At 41.6% G+C, this 20423-nt stretch overlaps 1 protein-coding gene across 1 annotated transcript in view; it reads right to left on the minus strand.

Annotated features, from left to right (window-relative positions):
• ESYT1 (extended synaptotagmin 1) overlaps window positions 1–20423 on the minus strand; it is a 122177-nt gene that overhangs the window by 69556 nt on the left and 32198 nt on the right. Inside the window, exons 2-4 of the mRNA XM_056562314.1 lie at window positions 6908–6949; window positions 5677–5811; window positions 4531–4604 (exon numbers count right to left, since the gene is read on the minus strand). Of these exons, the coding sequence (XP_056418289.1) occupies window positions 4531–4604; window positions 5677–5811; window positions 6908–6949 (251 nt within the window). The remainder of the gene's footprint in view (window positions 1–4530; window positions 4605–5676; window positions 5812–6907; window positions 6950–20423) is intronic.

Genomic DNA, 20423 nt, shown 5'->3' on the forward strand with positions numbered 1-20423 from the left:
CCTGCCAGTGGGAGTTCCGCTGGCAGGTATAACGGTGGTGCGGTAAGTCACCTGCATTCTCTTCTCCCGAGCTATGCAGTGCGCTCAGCAGCTGAGCGTACATCATAGCCAGGACCCACATTAACCCTTTAGACGCCACAATCAAAGTTGATTGTGGTGTCTAAAAGTCCTAAGATGTACTGCCGGTTAGCTCAGGGATGGTGATGGGATCACCGCGGTGTAATCGCGGTGTCCCGATCAGCTGTGAGGACGGCCGGAGGTCTCTTACCCTGCTCAGTGCATCCGATTCTCACTCCTTTACTGCTGCCAGCCATGCTAGGCATTAGTAAAGGAGCGCCAATAACATTGATCACTGCTATGATATGGCATATCTACAGATTGCATGCAATAGTCCCTTTTAGGGACTATAATAGTGAAAAAAAAAATGTGTAAAAAATAATAAATGTGAATTAACCCCTTCCCAATAAAAAATTTGAATCAATCCCCTTTTCAAAAAAGTTTAAATAAATAAAAAAGTATATATATTTTTTATATAAAAAAAGCCCTCTCTTATAAAAACTAAAAGAAAAAAAAAAAAACCACCCCTTTTTCCCATTGAGGGTACGTTTACAAGGGCAGATCCACAGCCTATTTTACACTGCAGATCCACCACTGAAGGACCGTTACATGCTGCCTTTAGATGTGCCTGCTCTGAACGGAAATATGCCACTACGAGCAGACACACTGAAGCGATGTGCGAGTCGCTGTGCATGCGCGGTGTACTCGCACACATCGAGGCCGCTCCCCCTGCTCCATGAGCTAGGCCAAGAGTGGCCGCAATGTGCGAGTACACTGCGCATGCGTGCTGAGTCTCACACATCGCAGTGTGTCTGCTCGTAGCCACGTATTGCCGCTCCGAGCAGGCACATCTAAAGGCACCACGTAGCGGTCCTTCAGCGGCGCATCCGCAGCATAAAATATGCTGTGGATCTGCCCGTGTGAATGTACCCTTAAGGGGAAAAAAAAGGGGAGTACTTAAAGGGGTACTCCGGTGGAAAACTTTTTTTTTTAACCCCTCAAGGATGCAGGGTTTTTCAATTTTCATTTTTTGCTCATCACCTTCTAAAAATCATAACGCTTTCAATTTTGCACCTAAATTTTCATATCATGGCTTATTTTTGCGCCATCAATTCTATTTTGCAGTGACATTAGTAATTTTACCAATATATTCACGGCAAAGCAGGGAAAAAATTCATTGTGCGAGAAAATTTAAGAAAAAATGCCATTTTGTAACTTTTGGGGGCTTCTGTTTCTACGCAGTGCATATTTCGGTAAAAATTACATTTAATCTTTATTCTGTAGGTCCATACAGTTAAAATAATAATACCCTACTTATATAGGTTTGATTTTGTATTACTTCTAAAAAATATATATATAAATTTTCCTGCATGTAGTAATGATTTTTATGTTTAAAATTGTCATTTTCTGACCCACTATAACTTTATTTTTCCGCGTACGGGTCGGGATGAGGGCTCATTTTTTGCACCGTGATCTGTACCATTTTTTTATATAGCATTTTTATATTGATCGTTTTTTATAAATTTTTCATGATATAAAAAGTGACCAATACGCTATTTTGGACTTTGGAATTTTTTTGCGCGTACACCATTACCGTGCGGTTTAATTAACTATATATTTTTATAGTTCGGACATTTCCGCACGCGGTGATACCACATATGTTTATTTTTATTGACACAGTTTTTTTTATTTTTTTATGGGAAAAGGTGGCGATTCTTACTTTTATTAGGAAAGGTGTTAAATGATCTTTATTAACTTTTTTTTTCCAGTGTTATAGCCCCCCCCCTGTGGCTATTTCACTGCACATACCGATCTCATACACAGATCATTGCTATGCATTAACATGGCAAAGATGAGTGTAATCGGCGGTCGATTGCTCAAGCCTGGATTTCAGGGTAGCTTTTACAGACCTGGTATGACGCGGGGGTCACGTTTTATGCCGGGACCGGAAGCAGGGCGTACAGGTATGCCCTGCATCCTTAAGATGTTAAATCATCTGATTCCAGAAAGGAAATTCTTTTCTTTTTGGATTTCTTTTCTGTCACAACTCCAGTGCTCTTTGCTGACACCTCTGTCCATGTCAGGAACTGTCCAGAGCAGGAGAAAATCCCCATAGCAAACATATGCTGCTCTGGACAGTTCCTAAAATGGAAAGAGGTGTCAGCAGAGAGCACTGTGGTCATGACAGAAAATAAATCCCAAAAGAAAAGAATTTCCTCTGTAGTATACAGCCGCTAACAAGTACTGGAAGGATTAAGAATTTTTAATAGAAGTAATTTACAAATCTGTTTAACTTTCTGGCACCAGTTTATTTAAAAAATAAAAGTTTTCCACCGGAGTATCCCTTTAAGAAAAAGTATCGGTACTCGTACTTTGTCTTAAAAAAATGGTATCGGGACATCCCTAATCAGCATACTGGCAGACTAGGTAGAAAGGCTCCTGACATGTATTCCTTTGTGCCATCAGCATATCTGGTAACAGCCTCCAAGGAGATAAAGATGGCAGCCAGAGCTTCATCATGGATTTCCTGGCAAGTATTCGCTTTATATCCTTCTAATACAGTAGAAGGATCAGAAAAGGATTCATACCTGGTGCCTAGCTGTCTTGTACAGTTTTAAGATGACCATACATATTACATGCTTGTCTGGCCACAGGTGTCTCTCCTGATCCCCACATTCACATGTATACTTGGCTAAGCATGTCTACTAAATGGGGAGAAAACTGTGGCCAGACAGCTGTAGTGGTGTTTTTTCTCCCAGATACCGAAAGGATTAGGTGACCTAAATCTAACATATGTGATCAGGGGAGAGTCCGGAGACCACCCATACACATAAGATGGTTGACTGGTCACAATGAGATTGGTAGGTTCAAATGCTCCATGTCTACTATATATTAGGGCTGGGCGGTATGACCAAATGTGTGTATCACGGTATTTTTTAAACTTTTGGCGGTTCCACGGTATATAACGATATTTCCTAGCCCCCTCCCCATATTAATTATCAGCCCACATCCCCATCGGGGTAAATACTAACATATCATCCGCATGCGCTGCCCTCCTCGTCCTGTTTGTTGCGGCCGCCGGCGCTGGCACTCTATACTGTGCACTGTATCCGTATGCCCGGGCTGCAGAAGGTAAACAAAATAAACTTTAACGTATGTTCCTACATCGGCCTTACGCTGGGGACGGGAACGTCGGAGAGACGTCAGCCTATCACCGGCCGCAGCGATGTTCTGCCTCAGCCGGTGATAGGCTGAGCCCACTGTCATGTAAGGAGCCGGCTTCTTACATGACAGTGGGCTCAGCCTATCACCGGCCGAGGCAGAACATCGCTGCGGCCGGTGATAGGCTGACGGCTCTCCGACGTTCCTGTCCCCAGGAAACAAGTGAGGCTGGTACCGGACCAACGAGAGGTGAGTTAAAGTTTATTTGGCTTATTTTTTGCAGCCCGGGCATAGGGATACCGCACAGTATAGAGCAGTGGTCTCCAACCTGCGGACCTCCAGATGTTGCAAAACTACAACTCCCAGCATGCGCGGACAGCCAACGGCTGTCTGGGCATGCTCGGAGTTGTAGTTTTGCAACATCTGGAGGTCCGCAGGTTGGAGACCACTGGTATAGAGTGTTAGCGCCAGAGGCCGCAACAAACAGGACGAGGAGGGCAGCGCATGCGGGTGACATGTGAGTAGTACCCTGATGGGGACAGCGCTGGGCTGATAATTGGGGGAGGGGGGGGGGGGGCAGAACAGCGCTCGCAAGTCACATATGATTAGTTCCCCGATGTGGGAACAGCGCAGCGCTGGGCTGATTCATTCATTCCTGAGGGGGAGGGGCCAAACCAATATTGCGGTATGGGTTAAAATTCATATCGTGCAGCACAAAAATTTCGGTATTCGGTATGAACCAGTATACCGCCCAGCCCTAATATTATATATCTCTCTATCTCTCTATCTCTCTATCTCTCTATCTCTATCTCTATCTATCTATCTATATATCTATATCTATCTATATATCTATATCTATCTATATATCTATATCTATCTATATATCTATATCTATCTATATATCTATATCTATCTATATATCTATCTATATATCTATATCTATCTATATATCTATATCTATCTATATATCTATATCTATCTATATATCTATATCTATCTATATATCTATATATCTATATATCTATATCTATATATCTATATCTATATCTCTATATCTATATCTCTATATCTATATCTCTATATCTATATATATATCTATATATATATCTATATATATATCTATATATATATCTATATATATATCTATATATATCTATATATATAGCTTTAGCAGCCTCCTGTGCTTCAAAGCTGAACCTGACTGGGCTGTCTTCACATTCTGGATGGTAATCTCGTGGGCAAACACAGACTCCAAATCAACGTTTAAGGTAAAAAAAAAAAATTCTATCAGCTATTTCTAAAATGATTTACCTCAGATTTAGATCCAAAATAATTTGTTTCTTGTCCATTTCTGTGTGAGCTTTAACACCAATTACCTTCGGGGCCTGAAGAACACAGACAAAATCACACAATATTAAAAGTCAGAAAAAATCTGAACATGATCCACCAAGTCTAATACATTATCTGTATCACATATATTGGTTATGTGTAGAGATGAGCGAATTTACAGTAAATTCGATTAATCACGAACTTCTCGGCTCGGCAGTTGATGACTTATCCTGCATAAATTAGTTCAGCTTTCAGGTGCTCCGGTGGGCTGGAAAAGGTGGATACAGTCCTAGGAAAGAGTCTCCTAGGACTGTATTCACCTTTTCCAGCCCACGGGAGCACCTGAAAGCTGAACTAATTTATGCAGGATAAGTCATCAACTGCCGAGCCGAGAAGTTTGTGACGAATCGAATTTACTGTAAATTCGCTCATCTCTAGTTATGTGTAATAGTACGAAGGAGAATGAAATCCTAAAATTACTGTCATTAAAATATGCTCAGATTCTTCTGAAAGTACAATGGTCATGGGCTCATTTACACATTAAAGCATATGTACTACAGACTAGATAATGCCAGGATATATAGGGTTTGTGTGTTTTATAACAGTTTGTTGCAATAGAAACAGTTATTTATTTTACTTCACGTCCTCAGGTGGCGCAAAGGAGTGATAAAGAGACTGTGGGTGAAGGACCTGTCATGTGGGTGTATCAGGTTAAAATTGTGTTATTGGTCTTGAGCAGAAACAAAAAAGGGCTGAAAATAGAAGTGGTGTGGCTAAAGGCTTGCAAGCTGGACCGACACCCTCACCAGGAGATGCAGAGCAAAGCTTGTGGAGTAAGGTACTGGAGGTCCCATAGCCTTGCCTTGGAATTTAGACAAAAACTCTGACCCTCGCAAATGTTGGTTAGGGTTAATTTAACTATCCTATATTTATTGTAGATTTTAAAGTAACATGTATAAAAAGTTTCATCAAAATATTTCAAGCCAATTGGAAGTGATGCTGGAACATACACTGAGATATATAAATTTATACAAAAGATCTGTGCCCTTTAAATATTCTGTTCTATTTTTGAGTTCAGACATGCCAAATCCCAGCAAATATGTAAATACCATTTAACATGACGGTTACCTTCTCTCCAACACTGATCTTTGTGAAGTGGAATGTGGACAGGTGGGTGTTACATGAACGGACTAGAGGTGCCATAGTATCTATAAGCAGCTTCTCCAGGTACTGCCCTATGAAAGGCCACATCTGGGTTAGAATCTGAAACAGAAGAAATAACACATAGAAATCTTTAAAAAAAAAACTGCTTCATAGGAGAAAGTCTATTTTTAACTATATCCCTAACACATTCCATAGTGTGTTTATATACTGGGAAAAGCTCATGAAAAGCCAGTTGGTCCAACATGTAGCCCGTAGACTTAGGGAGAAAAAAGTAACCTATGAAAACATAAAAGCACATCCTAAGGCTACTAAATAAATAGGCTCAATCACTGTGCGATAGATAATATATAACAATTAATCAAAAAAGAAAAAAAAATTAACAGACATAGTTCAATATATTTCCATGCAGTGAATCCATGCTTTGAAAAATAAATTATAATCCTACATATGCAAACCATCAATTGGTATCAATTGGTTATAAGAATATGTAGGACTGTACTGTGATGCTTGCGACAGAAAGTGTCCACCAGATTAGAAGCTAGTCCATTTACAAATATCTATATCTATATATTTTCTGTCTCTTTTTCACTGTTTCTGTTTAATTAGCTGTAATCAAAAACATGGATTGTGTACACACAAAAAAAACAAAAAACTGATACGTTATGGAAATGTAAACAGGCCTTAAAGGGATTGTCCAAGAATTGGGCAAATAAAGCCACAAACATTTATGACATTTTGTCTGGCATGGCAACTCCCATCTCTACTCTAAGAGAGCAGCCGCAGCTTCATCTGGTCAACCGATCCTCTGTCTTCTTCCTGCTTCCAAGATGAGTGCTCAGTGCAGGACCTGCTGGCTCAGCCAATCAATTTACAATAAAGTTCCCTCCCATCTGAGAATTCAGTGAAAAGTAGACAGTCAACCAAATGTGAAAACCTCAATATCTCGGGAGTCATAGAAAGAAAGTAAAAATAGGGAAGGAATCTTGACACCTAAGGCTATAATATGATATAACTCAATTTTTTAGGACCATTTACAAGTCAGGAACAGGACAAAATCAATTCAAATCCTCTGGGTTTCAGTCAGCAGGAGAAAATAATCTGCAAACCTCAGGATCTCTACAAAAAATGACTTTACTACAGATATGAGGGGTATACTGAAAGGCAACACAGTCACTGGCAGGTATACATAACTTACCTTGTTCAACCATTCTACTTTTTCTACGTCGGGAAAGGTGACCTGTGGGAACAAAACCAAATGGGTTAAAGCTCAAATCAGAACTAGAAGTCATCATTTACACAGAACTCCAATGCTATTTGCTGCAATGGACAATGCCAGCTTCATATATCATAGTATTACATTTCTTTAGTACTGTTTGTCAATGGTTTACACAGTTAAAAAGTACCTGTCACCAAATAAACTGTTCTAAACTAACTCAGGCTGTTCCCTAACGACTCCTAACACCCCTCCAGCTCCAGCTTTAAAAAGCTCTGTATCTTACCTTTCTTCTTAATCACATAGTGCAATCTCCCAGCAAGAGAAAGTGGGCATTTCCCAGCAGGCATGACATCACTGAAGCCTGCTGGGGGACCACTTCCGCCCTCACCTGGTTGCAGTGCTGTGACGAATAGAAGACCTCAGGCTCTGTGCATGTTTCAGTCTGCATGCTATCAGTGAGGCTCTCCAGTAGCTTTCAGTCTGTGCAGCTTTCTGTGAGAATCTATGGAGCTTTCGCTTTCTGTGCAGCTATCAATCATGCTCTGTACAGCCAGAAGCATTTCCTGAGTTTGGACTCCTGCCATGCTGGGAGGAGACCAAACTCACTGTATTCATTGTGGCAGGGAATAGAACCGAGCCACCTAGTGGCCGTTTTTTTATATTACATTTTAAACATATTTATGTTGATCATTTTAAAAAGCAAGTGAATGGGAAAGTGTCTGCTAATTACACAAGGAACACTATATTAAAAGTTTTATTTGGTGACAGGTACTCTTTAAAAGGAGATATCCAGTGCTGAAAAACGTATCCCCGATCCTAAGGATAGGGGATAAGTTTCAGATTGCAGGGGGTCCGACCGCTGGGGCCCCCCGCGATCTCCTGTACGGGGCCCTGTCAGCCCACGGGAAGGGGGCGTGTTGACCACCACGCGAAGCGGCGGCTGACACGCCCCCTCAATACAAACTATATGGCAGAGCCGGAGCGCTGCCTTCGGCAATCTCCAGCTCTGCCTTAACACAGTATTGAGGGGGCGTGTTGGCAAACGCTTCGTGCGGTGGTCGACACCCGCGATCTGGCCAGCAAGCCGGGGCCCTGTACAGGAGTTCGCGTGGGGCCCCAGCGGTCGGACCCCCCGCAATCTGAAACTTATCCCCTATCCTTAGCATAGGGGATAAGTTTTTCAGCACTGGACTACCCCTTTAATAACTGTATATACAGGCTGGGTGACCGGATGACCAAAATATAGCTCCAACAAAATATAGCTCCAAAAGAGTTTACAATGAGATACTAGTAGTCCCCAAACAGTAGCTCAAGTGCCACATATGCATTGTGACCTTGCGCCATGTGACTCGCCATAAGAGTCCCGAGTTATGATCATATCCTATCCACCAATGCCATGTTTGCAAATTCATGCCTTCTTGTCTCTCAATCTATAATATATATCGACTCCATTACTGTCTATGGGGCACCGCGATAACTGGAAGCCCCACAGAGAATGAATGGAGCAATGGACACATATACACATTCCTGGACACATTTCATCCTGGTTCTTGTGATCAATTGGGGTCCCAGTGGGCAGACCCCCACCTACTGGCTCGTTATCCTTTATCCCAGTGTTTCCCAACCTGAATGCCTTCAGCTGTTGCAAAACTACAACTCTCGGCATGCCCGGACAGCCTTTGGCTGTCTGGGCATGCTGGAAGTTGTAGTTTTGCAACAGCTGGAGGCACACTGGTTGGGAAACACGGTTCTATCCTACGGTTAAACAATAAACCCTTTAGGCTTTTAGTTCTTCAGACTAAATTCAATTCTATACATCCTCCCAGTTCATGAAGTTTGAAGGTCTTCCTTATGTGGTGTATAAGTAAGGGAATTTAAAGGGCGTCACCATATATATATATATATATATATATATATATATGTTAAACAGTAGTTACCAAGGTCTTTTTTTCATTATAAACCAATTGGAAAAGGCAGCTCTATATATGCACCCACCTAAAAAGTATATAATGACTATGTGAAACTAACTAAAAACTGAAAAACCACACAAAAGTTTCATTTCTGTCTTTTTTGTGCTTCCAAAACCCTGATATTTATTTCTGTTTGTTTGTTACTAAGATGTGACTATCATGTGCCAATGATACTATCAGTATTTGGGAGGAAACTGAGGTTACATGTGTTAAAATAGAAGGGGAGGGTGCTGGGGGCGAGAAACTGATCCTGATGCTAAATAAAATAGGACTGAAAAACAGAATAAAACGCTAATAAATAATTACACCACAATGGCAGAAACTCTATTTATCATTCTGTATACGTCATAATAAATCCCTGATAACAAGACAGTCTTCAGGTATATTCACACATTGCGGTATTCTATGCATATTTTGATGCTGTACATGTGAATAGACCGCTACGTTGTATTTAGTATTTCTAATGGAAGAAGCTGACGTTATGTCTGGCCGGCAGGTCTAGCTAAGACCCAACCCTAATGCAGCACTTACTGCAGCACTCCCCAGGGACCCCTGCAGAATATATAGAATGCCATCTAGTCCCAATACATCACTCCGCGCGGAACAGTAAATTAAACTGCCTAGTTGTGGTCTTAAAGTACGTCACTATCTTAAGTAATACCGGCTATTACACTATTTTCTTCAGGGTTGGATGCATTATAAAGGCATCACATATGGTCTGCTCTAGAAAAACAAACTTTCAACATAGAATTCGGAGTTAGAGGGGTATTCCAGGAATTTTTTTTATTTTTTTTATATCAACTGGCTCCAGAAAGTTAAACAGATTTGTAAATTACTTCTATTAAAAAATCTTAATCCTTCCAATAATTATCAGCTGATGAAGTGGAGTTATTCTTTTCTGTCTGGCAACAGTGCTCTCTGCTGACATCTCTGCTTGTCTCGGGGACTGCACAGAGTAGAAGAGGTTTTCTATAGGGATTTGCTTCTACTCTGGACAGTTCCCGAGACACATGTCATCAGAGAACACAGACAGAAAAGAACAACTCAACTTCAGCAGCTCATAAGTACTGAAAGGATTAATATTTTTAATAGAAGTAAAAAATATTAATCCTTTCAGTACTTATGAGCTGGTACCTACTGTCGGGGACATCCTTTCAGTACTTATGAGCTGCTACCTACTGTCGGGGACATCTGCTGTCTAGTATGGGGAAACTGTTGCCCCCAGAGAAATCTGCTTTTTTTTTTTTTGACACCTGGATAATCCCTTTAAAAGGGGTTATCCAGGAAAAAAGGGTCACAGCAGTGGTTAGAAATGCCATAAAAGGGGTGCTCAAGTGGATATATATATATATATATATATATATATATATATAAGTTTTTTTCCTGGATAACCCCTTTAAAGGGATTATCCAGGTGTCAAAAAAAAAAGCTGATTTCTCTGGGGGCAACAGTTTCCCCATACTAGACAGCAGATGTCCCCGACAGTAGGTAGCAGATGTCCCCCACATTAGGTATTCAGCTGTTTCCCTATAGTAGGCAAAAGTTCCCCCATAGTAGGCAGCAGAAGTACCCCATAGTAAGCAGGTCCTGCTGGCAGGTATCAGATTAGGTATTGGGGACATTTGCACAAGAACTCGTACAAATGCCCAGTACAAGAGAGTCTCACTGACGGTTGTGTCCTTGATCCCAGACACTTTACATATCACTGAACAATTGGATTAATCAGGTGCAGTTATAAAGACTTCAAATTTATTCATCGGGTCTAAACATTACAGAAATTGCAGACCTAATACTGACGCATCTCTGGAGCCTAGGCACCCTTAGTCATGGTTGATAAACATGAGACACTACAGGGATTATGGTACCTACATGGAAGTTACTTATATTCTTTTTACCTGTTCACATGTTCAAAGCTGCAATATCACCCAAAAAAAAAAAAAACTGTTCGCTGGTGTTTTTTTTTTAAATATATTGTGGATAACCCTTTTAATAGATGGGCTTTCGGTATGGCGGACCCCAAACATTAGACAAAGCAAGAGCAGCTGCAAAGAGAACCTCACGCTCTGGAGGAGCAGACACCTTTGTGATTTATAGGGACAGGCCACTGATGGAACAGACCAATGTGCGGCCAAACATAATCCAGAGATCATTCGTGTGGCCCTGCCTGCCCAATATTTAGCCCCGTGTTTCCCAACCAAGGTGTCTCCAGCTGTTGCAAAACTACAACTTCCAGCATGTCCTGGGAGTTGTAGTTTTCCAACAGCTGGAGGCACCCTGGTTAGGAAACACTGATTTAGCTGTATTATAGACTCAATAAGTGAGCTCCAATGTGCAAGCTAATTTTTGCAGCCAATTTGACTATTAGGATGAAACTTACCTGTGCTGCGCTGCAGCATGATGACTGCAGTGCGGCATAGAAATTTTTGTCAGTGCGACCTAGGTCACAGCCAAAATCACCACGCAGCCCTGGCCTTAACTGAATAAATGCCATGTCTTATCAGAAACTGCTGACTCAGGTGAAGGCCACTAGGTATAAAGGCAGAGGACTACAGGCGATGCATGGGACAAAGACAAAAATTATAAGCAGGTATACTTAGGCCAAATGAGCTTAGATAAAGGAGAGAGGCAAGTAATCTACTACAATACTGTACAGATGGACGATACCTAAAATACAGAAAATGACATCATTAAGTGCCTTTTTGTTACATATATTGTACTTATTGTTCCCTAGATGAAGGTCCCACTAAGACACCCACCTATGTTTAGATCAAGGGCTCCCAACCCCTCCAACCTATTTGAAAAACAGGAGTTCATCGGGAAACCTAAACACAGACTATTTGCTTAACTCCCATTGACTTTAATGGGAGTTGAAAAAAAGACATTGCCCTGCAAACTACACATAATTCTTGGAGGTGGTGGGAGTTGAGAAGTGTGGGTATGAGCTCTTTGTCCAGCTACTGCCCCACCAAGCTTCTCCCCTTTAGCTCAAAACTCCTTGAACAATGACAATGGCATTTATCAAGCGATTTGGTTAACTTTTTTTTACTAAAAATGACATTTTGACTGGAAAGCGAGAAAAGCAAGTTTTCCAAAACTTAACTACGTAGTAATAATTTTAAAATGGACTACAGGTAGTCTGGTATTTATTAACTGCGACAGTCGCAACTGCGCAAACAAAAGTTGCAACAAGGTTAAAAATTGACTAAATTTACTCCAGCTCAAACATGGAGCAGATAAAGCTACTACCAAAAGAAAAATTGCTTACGTGAAAGAAAGTTATCAACAGGCTGAAACCAGTTGATAAATAAGTCACACATAAGCAAAAATAAAGTAAGGAAAAAATTACTAAAAAAAAGGAATACATAAGCAAACATTGATAAATGTCCCTCAATATGTCTACCATGGACTGTCCTCCCACCTCTTATCCAGCTCACTCTTCCACCAGCAATCTGGTTACTGTCCCCTCCGCTCTACCGTAACCGCACTAACAAGGGTGGCCAATCATGGCCAAAGCCTTACACGAATATTCTGCGCTCTTTCTTCTTGACCTTACCTCTGCCTTTGACGCAGTCGACCACTCCCTCCTGGATCTCCTCACAATTTACATTCAGGGTCTCCCAATCACACATCCCCTCCTCACCTCGCCTTTACTGTCTCCGAATCTCTGTCCAGGGGTCCCTACTCATTCCTTTGCATATCCTTTGCCTCAAACAGAATATAGAATTCCATGGCTTCAAGTAACACTTCTATTCTGACAACACTCAAATCTACCTCTCTGGCCCAGTCACCTCTTACCCATCTAAAATCCCAGATTGTCTGTCAACTATATCTTCCTTCTCCTTTCGCTTTCTTAAACTAAACATGGAGAAAGCGGAATTCATCATTTTTCCCCCCATCTTTCAATCACAGTCAATGGCTCCACTGTCGTCCAGTCCCACAAGTCTGCCTTGGGGTCATCTTCGACTCTGCACTCTTCCAGACCCTTACTAGCACCTGTCTCCTCCAAATTCATTTCTCAATTTTGACTCAACTAAACTACTGGTACACGACCTTATCTGTCACTTGGAATACTGCAATATCCATCTCTGTGGTCTTCCTTTATACACGTTTGCTCCCTGCCAATCCATTTTCAATTCTGCGGCTTAACTGATCCCTCTCTCTCTCCACACTTCTTCTGCGCCAATCCCTTCACTGGCTACCAGTTGCCCAACTAATCCAGTATAAACTGTTCACCACAACATACAAGGCCTCATCTTGTGCTCTCACCTTGTCTGCACCTCACACAACTGTCTCCAAGACTTCTCATGTGCTTCCTCTATACATTGGAACTCACTCCCCCAACACATCCAACTCTCACCCACCATCAAGACCTTCAAGAGCAACCTGAAGACCCATCTCTGTAAGCAAGCTTATGGACCTACAGGTAACCCTGCTGCTACTGCACTATGAACACTTACCTCCCCATTATCATATGTAAAGCACAATGGAACTTGAGGATGATGATATAATTTATTAAATGAAATAATAAAATTAAAGGGGTACTCCACTGCCTTAGCGTTTGGAACACTTTGTTCTGAATGCTGGGTGCGGGGGTCATGAAATTATGGCTATGCACCTTGTGATGCCACACCCCCTCAATGCAGGTCTATGAGAGGGGGCGTGGCAGCTGTTGGGGCAGTGGAGTACCCCTTTTAAATGTTTACAAAACATTGTCAACATAATTTGGGCAACTCTGCATATTTTGTAGGGTTAAAAATGATGTTTGATAAATCTGGTAGATCTGAAGACTGTAATGAGTTTAGGTCACACCAATTATAGCAAAGTCCCACCCCTTTATGGCATGGCAAAAAGTCACATAACAAGTCATGTGTTTTGTTTTGGTGCAAATTACACAGGAATTCTGCCCCAATGTGACTACTCAATTACAAATAAATAAATAAAAAAAACATATGAAATTATATAGTCAGAAAACATAGAATTTAGTGCTGGGCGGTATATGAATGAATTATCAGCCGCAGATGAGTTGCAGCCGCAGCGCTTTAAATGAATGAGATGCGGGCCATGGCGCTTTAAATGAATGAGATGCGGGCCATGGCGCTTTAAATGAATGAGATGCGGGCCGCCGGTGCTTTAAATGGATGAGATGTGCCGGTTTTAGAGAAATATAGCAGCGCCCGGGGGTCACATATGATTAGTTCCACAGCGGGCGGGGGGGGGTGTTAATACCGTTAAATACCGTGGAATCGCCATAGCTTACAAAAGTACCGTGATATGCATTTTTGGTCATACCGCCCAGCACTAATAGAATTGCTTTTCTACCACAGTGCTCGGTTCCTCTTTTGTGGTTGTAAGACACAACTCCTTCCCCTAAAAGGTGTACCATCCGGCTGGAGTGAAATTGAACACCGTACCAGGTGAATACAAGTCTTACTGGAACGTATCCAGATGGCGGTATTCATGCCTTTTGTTGATTATCTGCTTTAACAGTGTCAATGCACAGTAATAAGCTGGGTGTGTGAACAAGGCCCTACAGCAGTTTACCAGTAGTAAATAACAGAAGGTGCAGCTAGCCCTGGGCTAGTTCTCCCCGTGCACAGATAGCACTGATATTATGGTGCGACAGATCTCAATTATATAGAATTACAGCACAAAACCCCTTCAGAATCAGCTGCAAAGAAAATACAGGGAAAACTCAGTCTAATGCATCCCTTTTTGTAAGAATTAGGGTCTATTCACACGGTAGAATTTCCGCCTCAAATTAAAGCCCATAGACTTCTATGGGATTCCGAACTCCCAATCACACTTCTGAATTTCCGTTTGCGGAATTCCGCAAGTGTGATTGGGAGTGCGAAATCTATGGGCGAGTCTATGGGCACATGAGGTGGAATTCCATCATGTGAATAGACCCTTAGAGTTTAAGGATAACTAGGGACAGGGCCGCCATCAGAGGGAGTACGGCCAGTACAGCAGTAAGGGGCCCGGGCTGCCAGAGGGGGACCCCAGCTGCACCCCCTGCAGCAGCCAAGCACTGAAGCAGGAGACTGCTGGTAAAGCAGCCCAGGAGCAGACTTACGTCCGGGCGCTGCCTGAGTCATAGAGAGGACATTTTTTCTGTACATCTGTAGCATGCGGGCCCTGTAAAATCAATGCTGGGGCTGCGCTGTCTGCCTGGGAAGAGAAGAGCAGAGGAGGGGAGCCGAGGGACGCCCCACCCCCTTCCCCTCACATATATATATCTCAACTGGCTCCGGAAAGTTAAACAGATTTGTAAATTACTTCCATTAAAAAATCTTAATCCTTCCAATAGTTATTAGCTTCTGAAGTTTTCTGTCTAACTGCTCAATGATGATGTCACGTCCCGGGAGCTGTGCATGATGGGAAAATATCCCCATAGGAGCTGCACAGCTCCCGGGACATGAGTCATCAGAAAGCAGTTAGACAGAAAACAGCAACTCAACTTCAGAAGCTAATAACTATTGGAAGGATTAAGATTTTTTAATAGAAGTAATTTACAAATCTGTTTAACTTTCCGGAGCCAGTTTATATATAAAAAAAAATTTTCGCCTGGAATACCCCTTTAAGTAACTTTCTGGGGAGGGGTGTTGGGGGTGCAGGTTGGGATTAGTGGGAGATAAAAATACACTATCTCAGTGTTTCCCAACCCAGTCCTTAAGGCACACCACCAGTCCAGGATTTTAATTTTTCCCTGTTCTATTCCAATGGAGTAACTGAAAAAACCCGGAATGTTGGTGTGCCTTGAGGACTGGATTGGGAAACACTGAACTATCTCATGTAACAGCTGAGGCACCCTGGTTAAGAAACAATGAGATAGTGTCTATTTACCTCCATCTTATTGTTTCTCTACCAGGGTGCCTCTAGCCGTTGCAAAACTGTACAACTACAACTCCCAGTATGCCTTTCGCAGAGTGGGCATGCTGGGAGTTGTAGCTTTGCAACAGCTGAGGGAACCTGGTTAAGAAACATTGAGATAGAGTCCATTTACCTCTATCTCATTGTTTTTCAACCAGGGTGCCTCCAGCTTGTGTAAAACTACAACTCACAGCATGCCCACACAGTCAGAGACATTTATCTATCTATCTCATATATATTTATCTATATATCTCATATCTATCACATATCTATCTATCTATCTCATATCTATTTAACTAATTATTTATCTATCTAACCCTACCCGGGCCCCTACTCACTTAGATGTTGGGACTAACTGCAGGTCATATCTATCGATCTCATAATCTCATATCTATCTATCTATCCATCCATCTATCAATTTATCACATATCTATCTCATATCTATTTAACTAATTATTTATTTATCTATCTTTCTTATATCTATATATTTATCTATCTCCCCCTACCCGGGCCCCTACTCACTTAGATTCTGGAACTAACTTCAGGTCGTATCCATCTCATATCTATCTACGGTATCTCATATCTATCCATCTATCTATCAATTTATCACATATCTATCCATCCATCTCATATCTATCCATCTATCTATCAATTTATCACATATCTATCTATCTATCCATCTCATATCTATCCATCCATCTCATATCTATCCATCCATCTCATATCTATCTATACATCCATCTCATATCTATCCAGCCATCTCCTATCTATCCAGCCATCGCATATCTATCCATCCATCTCATCTATCTCATATTTATCTATCCATCTATCCCATATCTATCTATCCATATATCTATCTATCTCATATCTATCTATATCTATCTCATATATATCTACCTCGCTGCCAGACCCTTATCTCAGGTCTCTCACCTAACACTGCTCTCCCCGTGACCCTACTCACATAGACCAGAACGGGCTGTGGGCCCTTTACATATAGAACTGGTGCTGCTACATTTACTGGCGGTATTACCTACCTGTGGAACAACCTATTGGAGGCATGACCTACCTGGGGGCACTATTTACTAGGGGAACTAACTACTGGGGCACTGTTAATGATAGTACTTTTTACTAGGGCATTACCTACCTGGGGGGGGGGGGGGCACTATTTACTGGGAGCATTATTTACTGAGGGGGGCATTACCTACCTGGGGGGAATAACTTACCACCTACTGGGGCATTACCTATTACATACCTGCTGGGGCATTAACTACTGCCTGACTACTGGGATATTACCTACCTGGGAGCATTACTGGGGGAATTACCTACTAGGGTCATTATTGACCTACTGGTGGTGTTCTACCTTAATTAACCAATCCTCCAACCTACCCCCCTACCCTTTCCCTTAACACACTTTACTTCCTTATATATATTTTTGGGGCACTTAAGGTAGGGAACATGTGGGAAATGTGCTAAAAAAGTGCAGGGCCTAATATGTTGTCTGGCAGATTCTGTGAAGACAAGTCATGATTGGAAGAAGACTTCATGATGTCAGAGCAAGACAGAGAAGAAAAGAGAAGAGAGTGACTTCAAGAAGACGCCTTATGTGAGTAGACATCAGAAGATGTAACTACATGTAATCACAGGGACTGCAGCGGCAGGATCACTACTATGAACAATATGATGATAATATGTACGGTGATAATATTCCTCCTTGTATACTGGAATTATTACTAATATTGATCTCAGTATACAGGATTTGGTCAGTAACAGTATGATGGTAATATTTATAGTGATATTTCCTCCTTCTTTCCTCTTTCAACTAAAGGGCTCGTTTTTCTTGTCCTGTGTTTTAAAATATATATTTTTTTTATAAACGATGGGTAAGATAGTGGGCGGTCACTGGGGGTAGACTTTGTTGTGGGCGACGGGAGGGGGCCCAAGCCTTGAGATGTGTAAGGGGCCCCAAAAGTTTTGATGGCAGTCCTGACTAGGGAAACCAAGCTACAACCCAGACCATAGTGTAAATGTAGTCAATCAGAGCCAACCACAGTCACGTAGAGGAGCATGGTTACTTACCACATCCTCCTCAGGTGCTACATTGTCTTCCGAGAAAAGCGGATACATTGAGCACAGGGAGGTGCACACATAATTTGTTTTTTAGGCCGCATTACTAGAATGTAGTACTAAATCCATAACCATACAATTGGTGGGGTAAATGCCAGATCCCCAGGCTTTCATCCAAAAAGGTTGCTCATGTGAAAGTATGTATGTTCATTTACAGACAATGCATGAATCATACTAGTAAATGGTATGCCACTACTTCCCTTCTCTAGAAGCAGAGGGATCAATATCTCTATCTAGTAGGGTCCAGGAAGGGTGATAGCAGATCTGCAGGTAAAGCTAGGTTTACACAACGGTTCAAACTATAGCCTCTATATAACTTCTGTCTGTTAAAATTGCAATGTATAGTGAATTAATAATCTCCCCTAAATGCCTGGAATTCAAAAAAACAATCAATCCCTTAAATGAGCAAAAACAAATTTTTGCTATTGCATTCCCTACAGTAAATAAAAAAAATCTTCTAAATGTACTTTGTTTAAAAAAATAAAATAATGAAAATTTCTGTTTTATTTGTGTTTAAAAAATCTTCCAATAGGAGGGAGTACTTGTCCAGAGCACATCCCTCCCCCCCCCCCCCCCCATCTCTTGCACAGACTTTGGATTCCTGCTGGCCTGGTAGAAGTCCAAAATCAGGAAATGCAGTCTGGAATGCTGAAGGATGTGCAGCCTTAGCCAATCATAGCTCATGTTACACTGAACTGCTACTAGGGGCTGTGTGTAGTAGAGTGAGGGAGGAAGTTCTCCCCTGTATGGCTTCAGATGATGTCACACCTGCTGGGGAACGCCCCTTCTCAGTCTGTAAATCTGGCTGAGACTGAGCAGAAAATACAGAGCAATATCAAGGTAGAAAACTAAAAAATAAAGGCGGGGGGTGGTTTATGATGATGGGGGCAGTAAACTGGGAGGATTATAAAGTTTAACAAGATCATGACAGGTACTCTTTAAATGCTTTCTCCCATGGCGACAGGCTATATACAATAGACCCACTGTATGGATCTAGGACTTTCCACTTGGAGCTTCTCAACACAGCAAGTAGCATACTTTAATTACGGCGCCCCCAGAGCCTGACTGTCCAAGGGATGAGGAGTGACTCCATATTTTAACCAAACATAGTGATACCTGGAGCTTTTCTAGACACTAAATTCATGTCTCTTGTAAGGACAGCATTACAGCTTGGATTGTACTACTGAGCATGTCCGACCACCAGCAATGGACACACTAGGCGGAATCAAAACATCACCAGGTGGCGCCATAACAGGTATGTAATATCACTGTTTCAACTGGAATCATTTAACAAATGACTGCTGTGTCTGTATATTGCTCTGTATGTTCTGTAATAAGTATTATATTTCATTTTGGGACAACCCCTAAAACACAAAGCTATTATTTTGTCTTTCATAACTGGGGGAAAAGATCTGCTTACACATTACTTGGCAGGACTAAGTGTGTCACATTATCCCTATCATAAGAATTGTTGTGTAAAGAGGAAATACATACAGCAGAATACACAGAATATCTGACAAAGGGCAGCGGGATGGGCCTGTAGAAATAAAAACTATAAAGATTATACCAATAGTTATTTCTCTCTGTACTTAAGTACATTTAAGTCTTGTACTTTTTTAAGTCTTGTGATATGGAAATCCCATGATGACTATAGTGAAAGCATGAAAGTGGTACTCCACATCTCAGCGTTTGAAACAAACTGTTCCAAAGGCTGAAGCCGGGAGCTCACGACATCATAGCCCCACCCCTCATGACGTCATAGCCCCACCTCCTCAATGCAAGTCTTATGGGAGGGGTCGTGGCAGCTGTCATGCCCCCTCCCATAGACTTGCATTGAGGGGGTGGGGCGTGACATCATGAGAGGGCGGGGCTGTGACATCAAGAGCTCCCGGCGCCGGCTCCAGTATTCGGAACAGTTTGTTCCAAACGCTGAGCAGCTGAGTACCCCTTTAAAGGGGTACTCCGGTGGAAAGCTATTTTTTTCATATCAACTGGCTCCATAAAGTTGAACATATTTGTAAATTACTTCAATTTAAAAAACCTTATCCTTCGATTACTTATCAGCTGCTGTATGCTCCACAAGAAGTTGTATAGTTCTTTCCAGTCTGACCACAGTGCTCTCTGCTGACACCTCTGTCCATGTCAGGAACTGTCCAGAGCTGGAGAGGTTTTCTATGGGGATTTGCTCCTACTCTGGACAGTTCCTGCCATGGACAGAGGTGTCAGCAGAGACCACTGTGGTCAGACTGAAAAGAACAACTTAACTTCCTCTGTAGCATACAGCAGCTAATAAGTCCTGGAAGTATTAAGATTTTTTTAATAGAAGTAATTTACAAATCTATTTAACTTTCTGGAACCAGGTGAAAATTGTTAGTCATTTTACCCAAAAATCTACGACAAAACGAAAAAAAAAAAAAAAAGACACCTTCTCTTTATTCTATTTATATAGGTTTGATTTTGTCGTACTTCTAAAAAAAAAAAACGAATAACTACATGCAGGAAAATTTATACGTTTAAAATTGTCATTTTCT

Source organism: Hyla sarda, chromosome 2 (assembly GCF_029499605.1).
Source record: "Hyla sarda isolate aHylSar1 chromosome 2, aHylSar1.hap1, whole genome shotgun sequence".
Taxonomy (NCBI): domain Eukaryota; kingdom Metazoa; phylum Chordata; class Amphibia; order Anura; family Hylidae; genus Hyla; species Hyla sarda.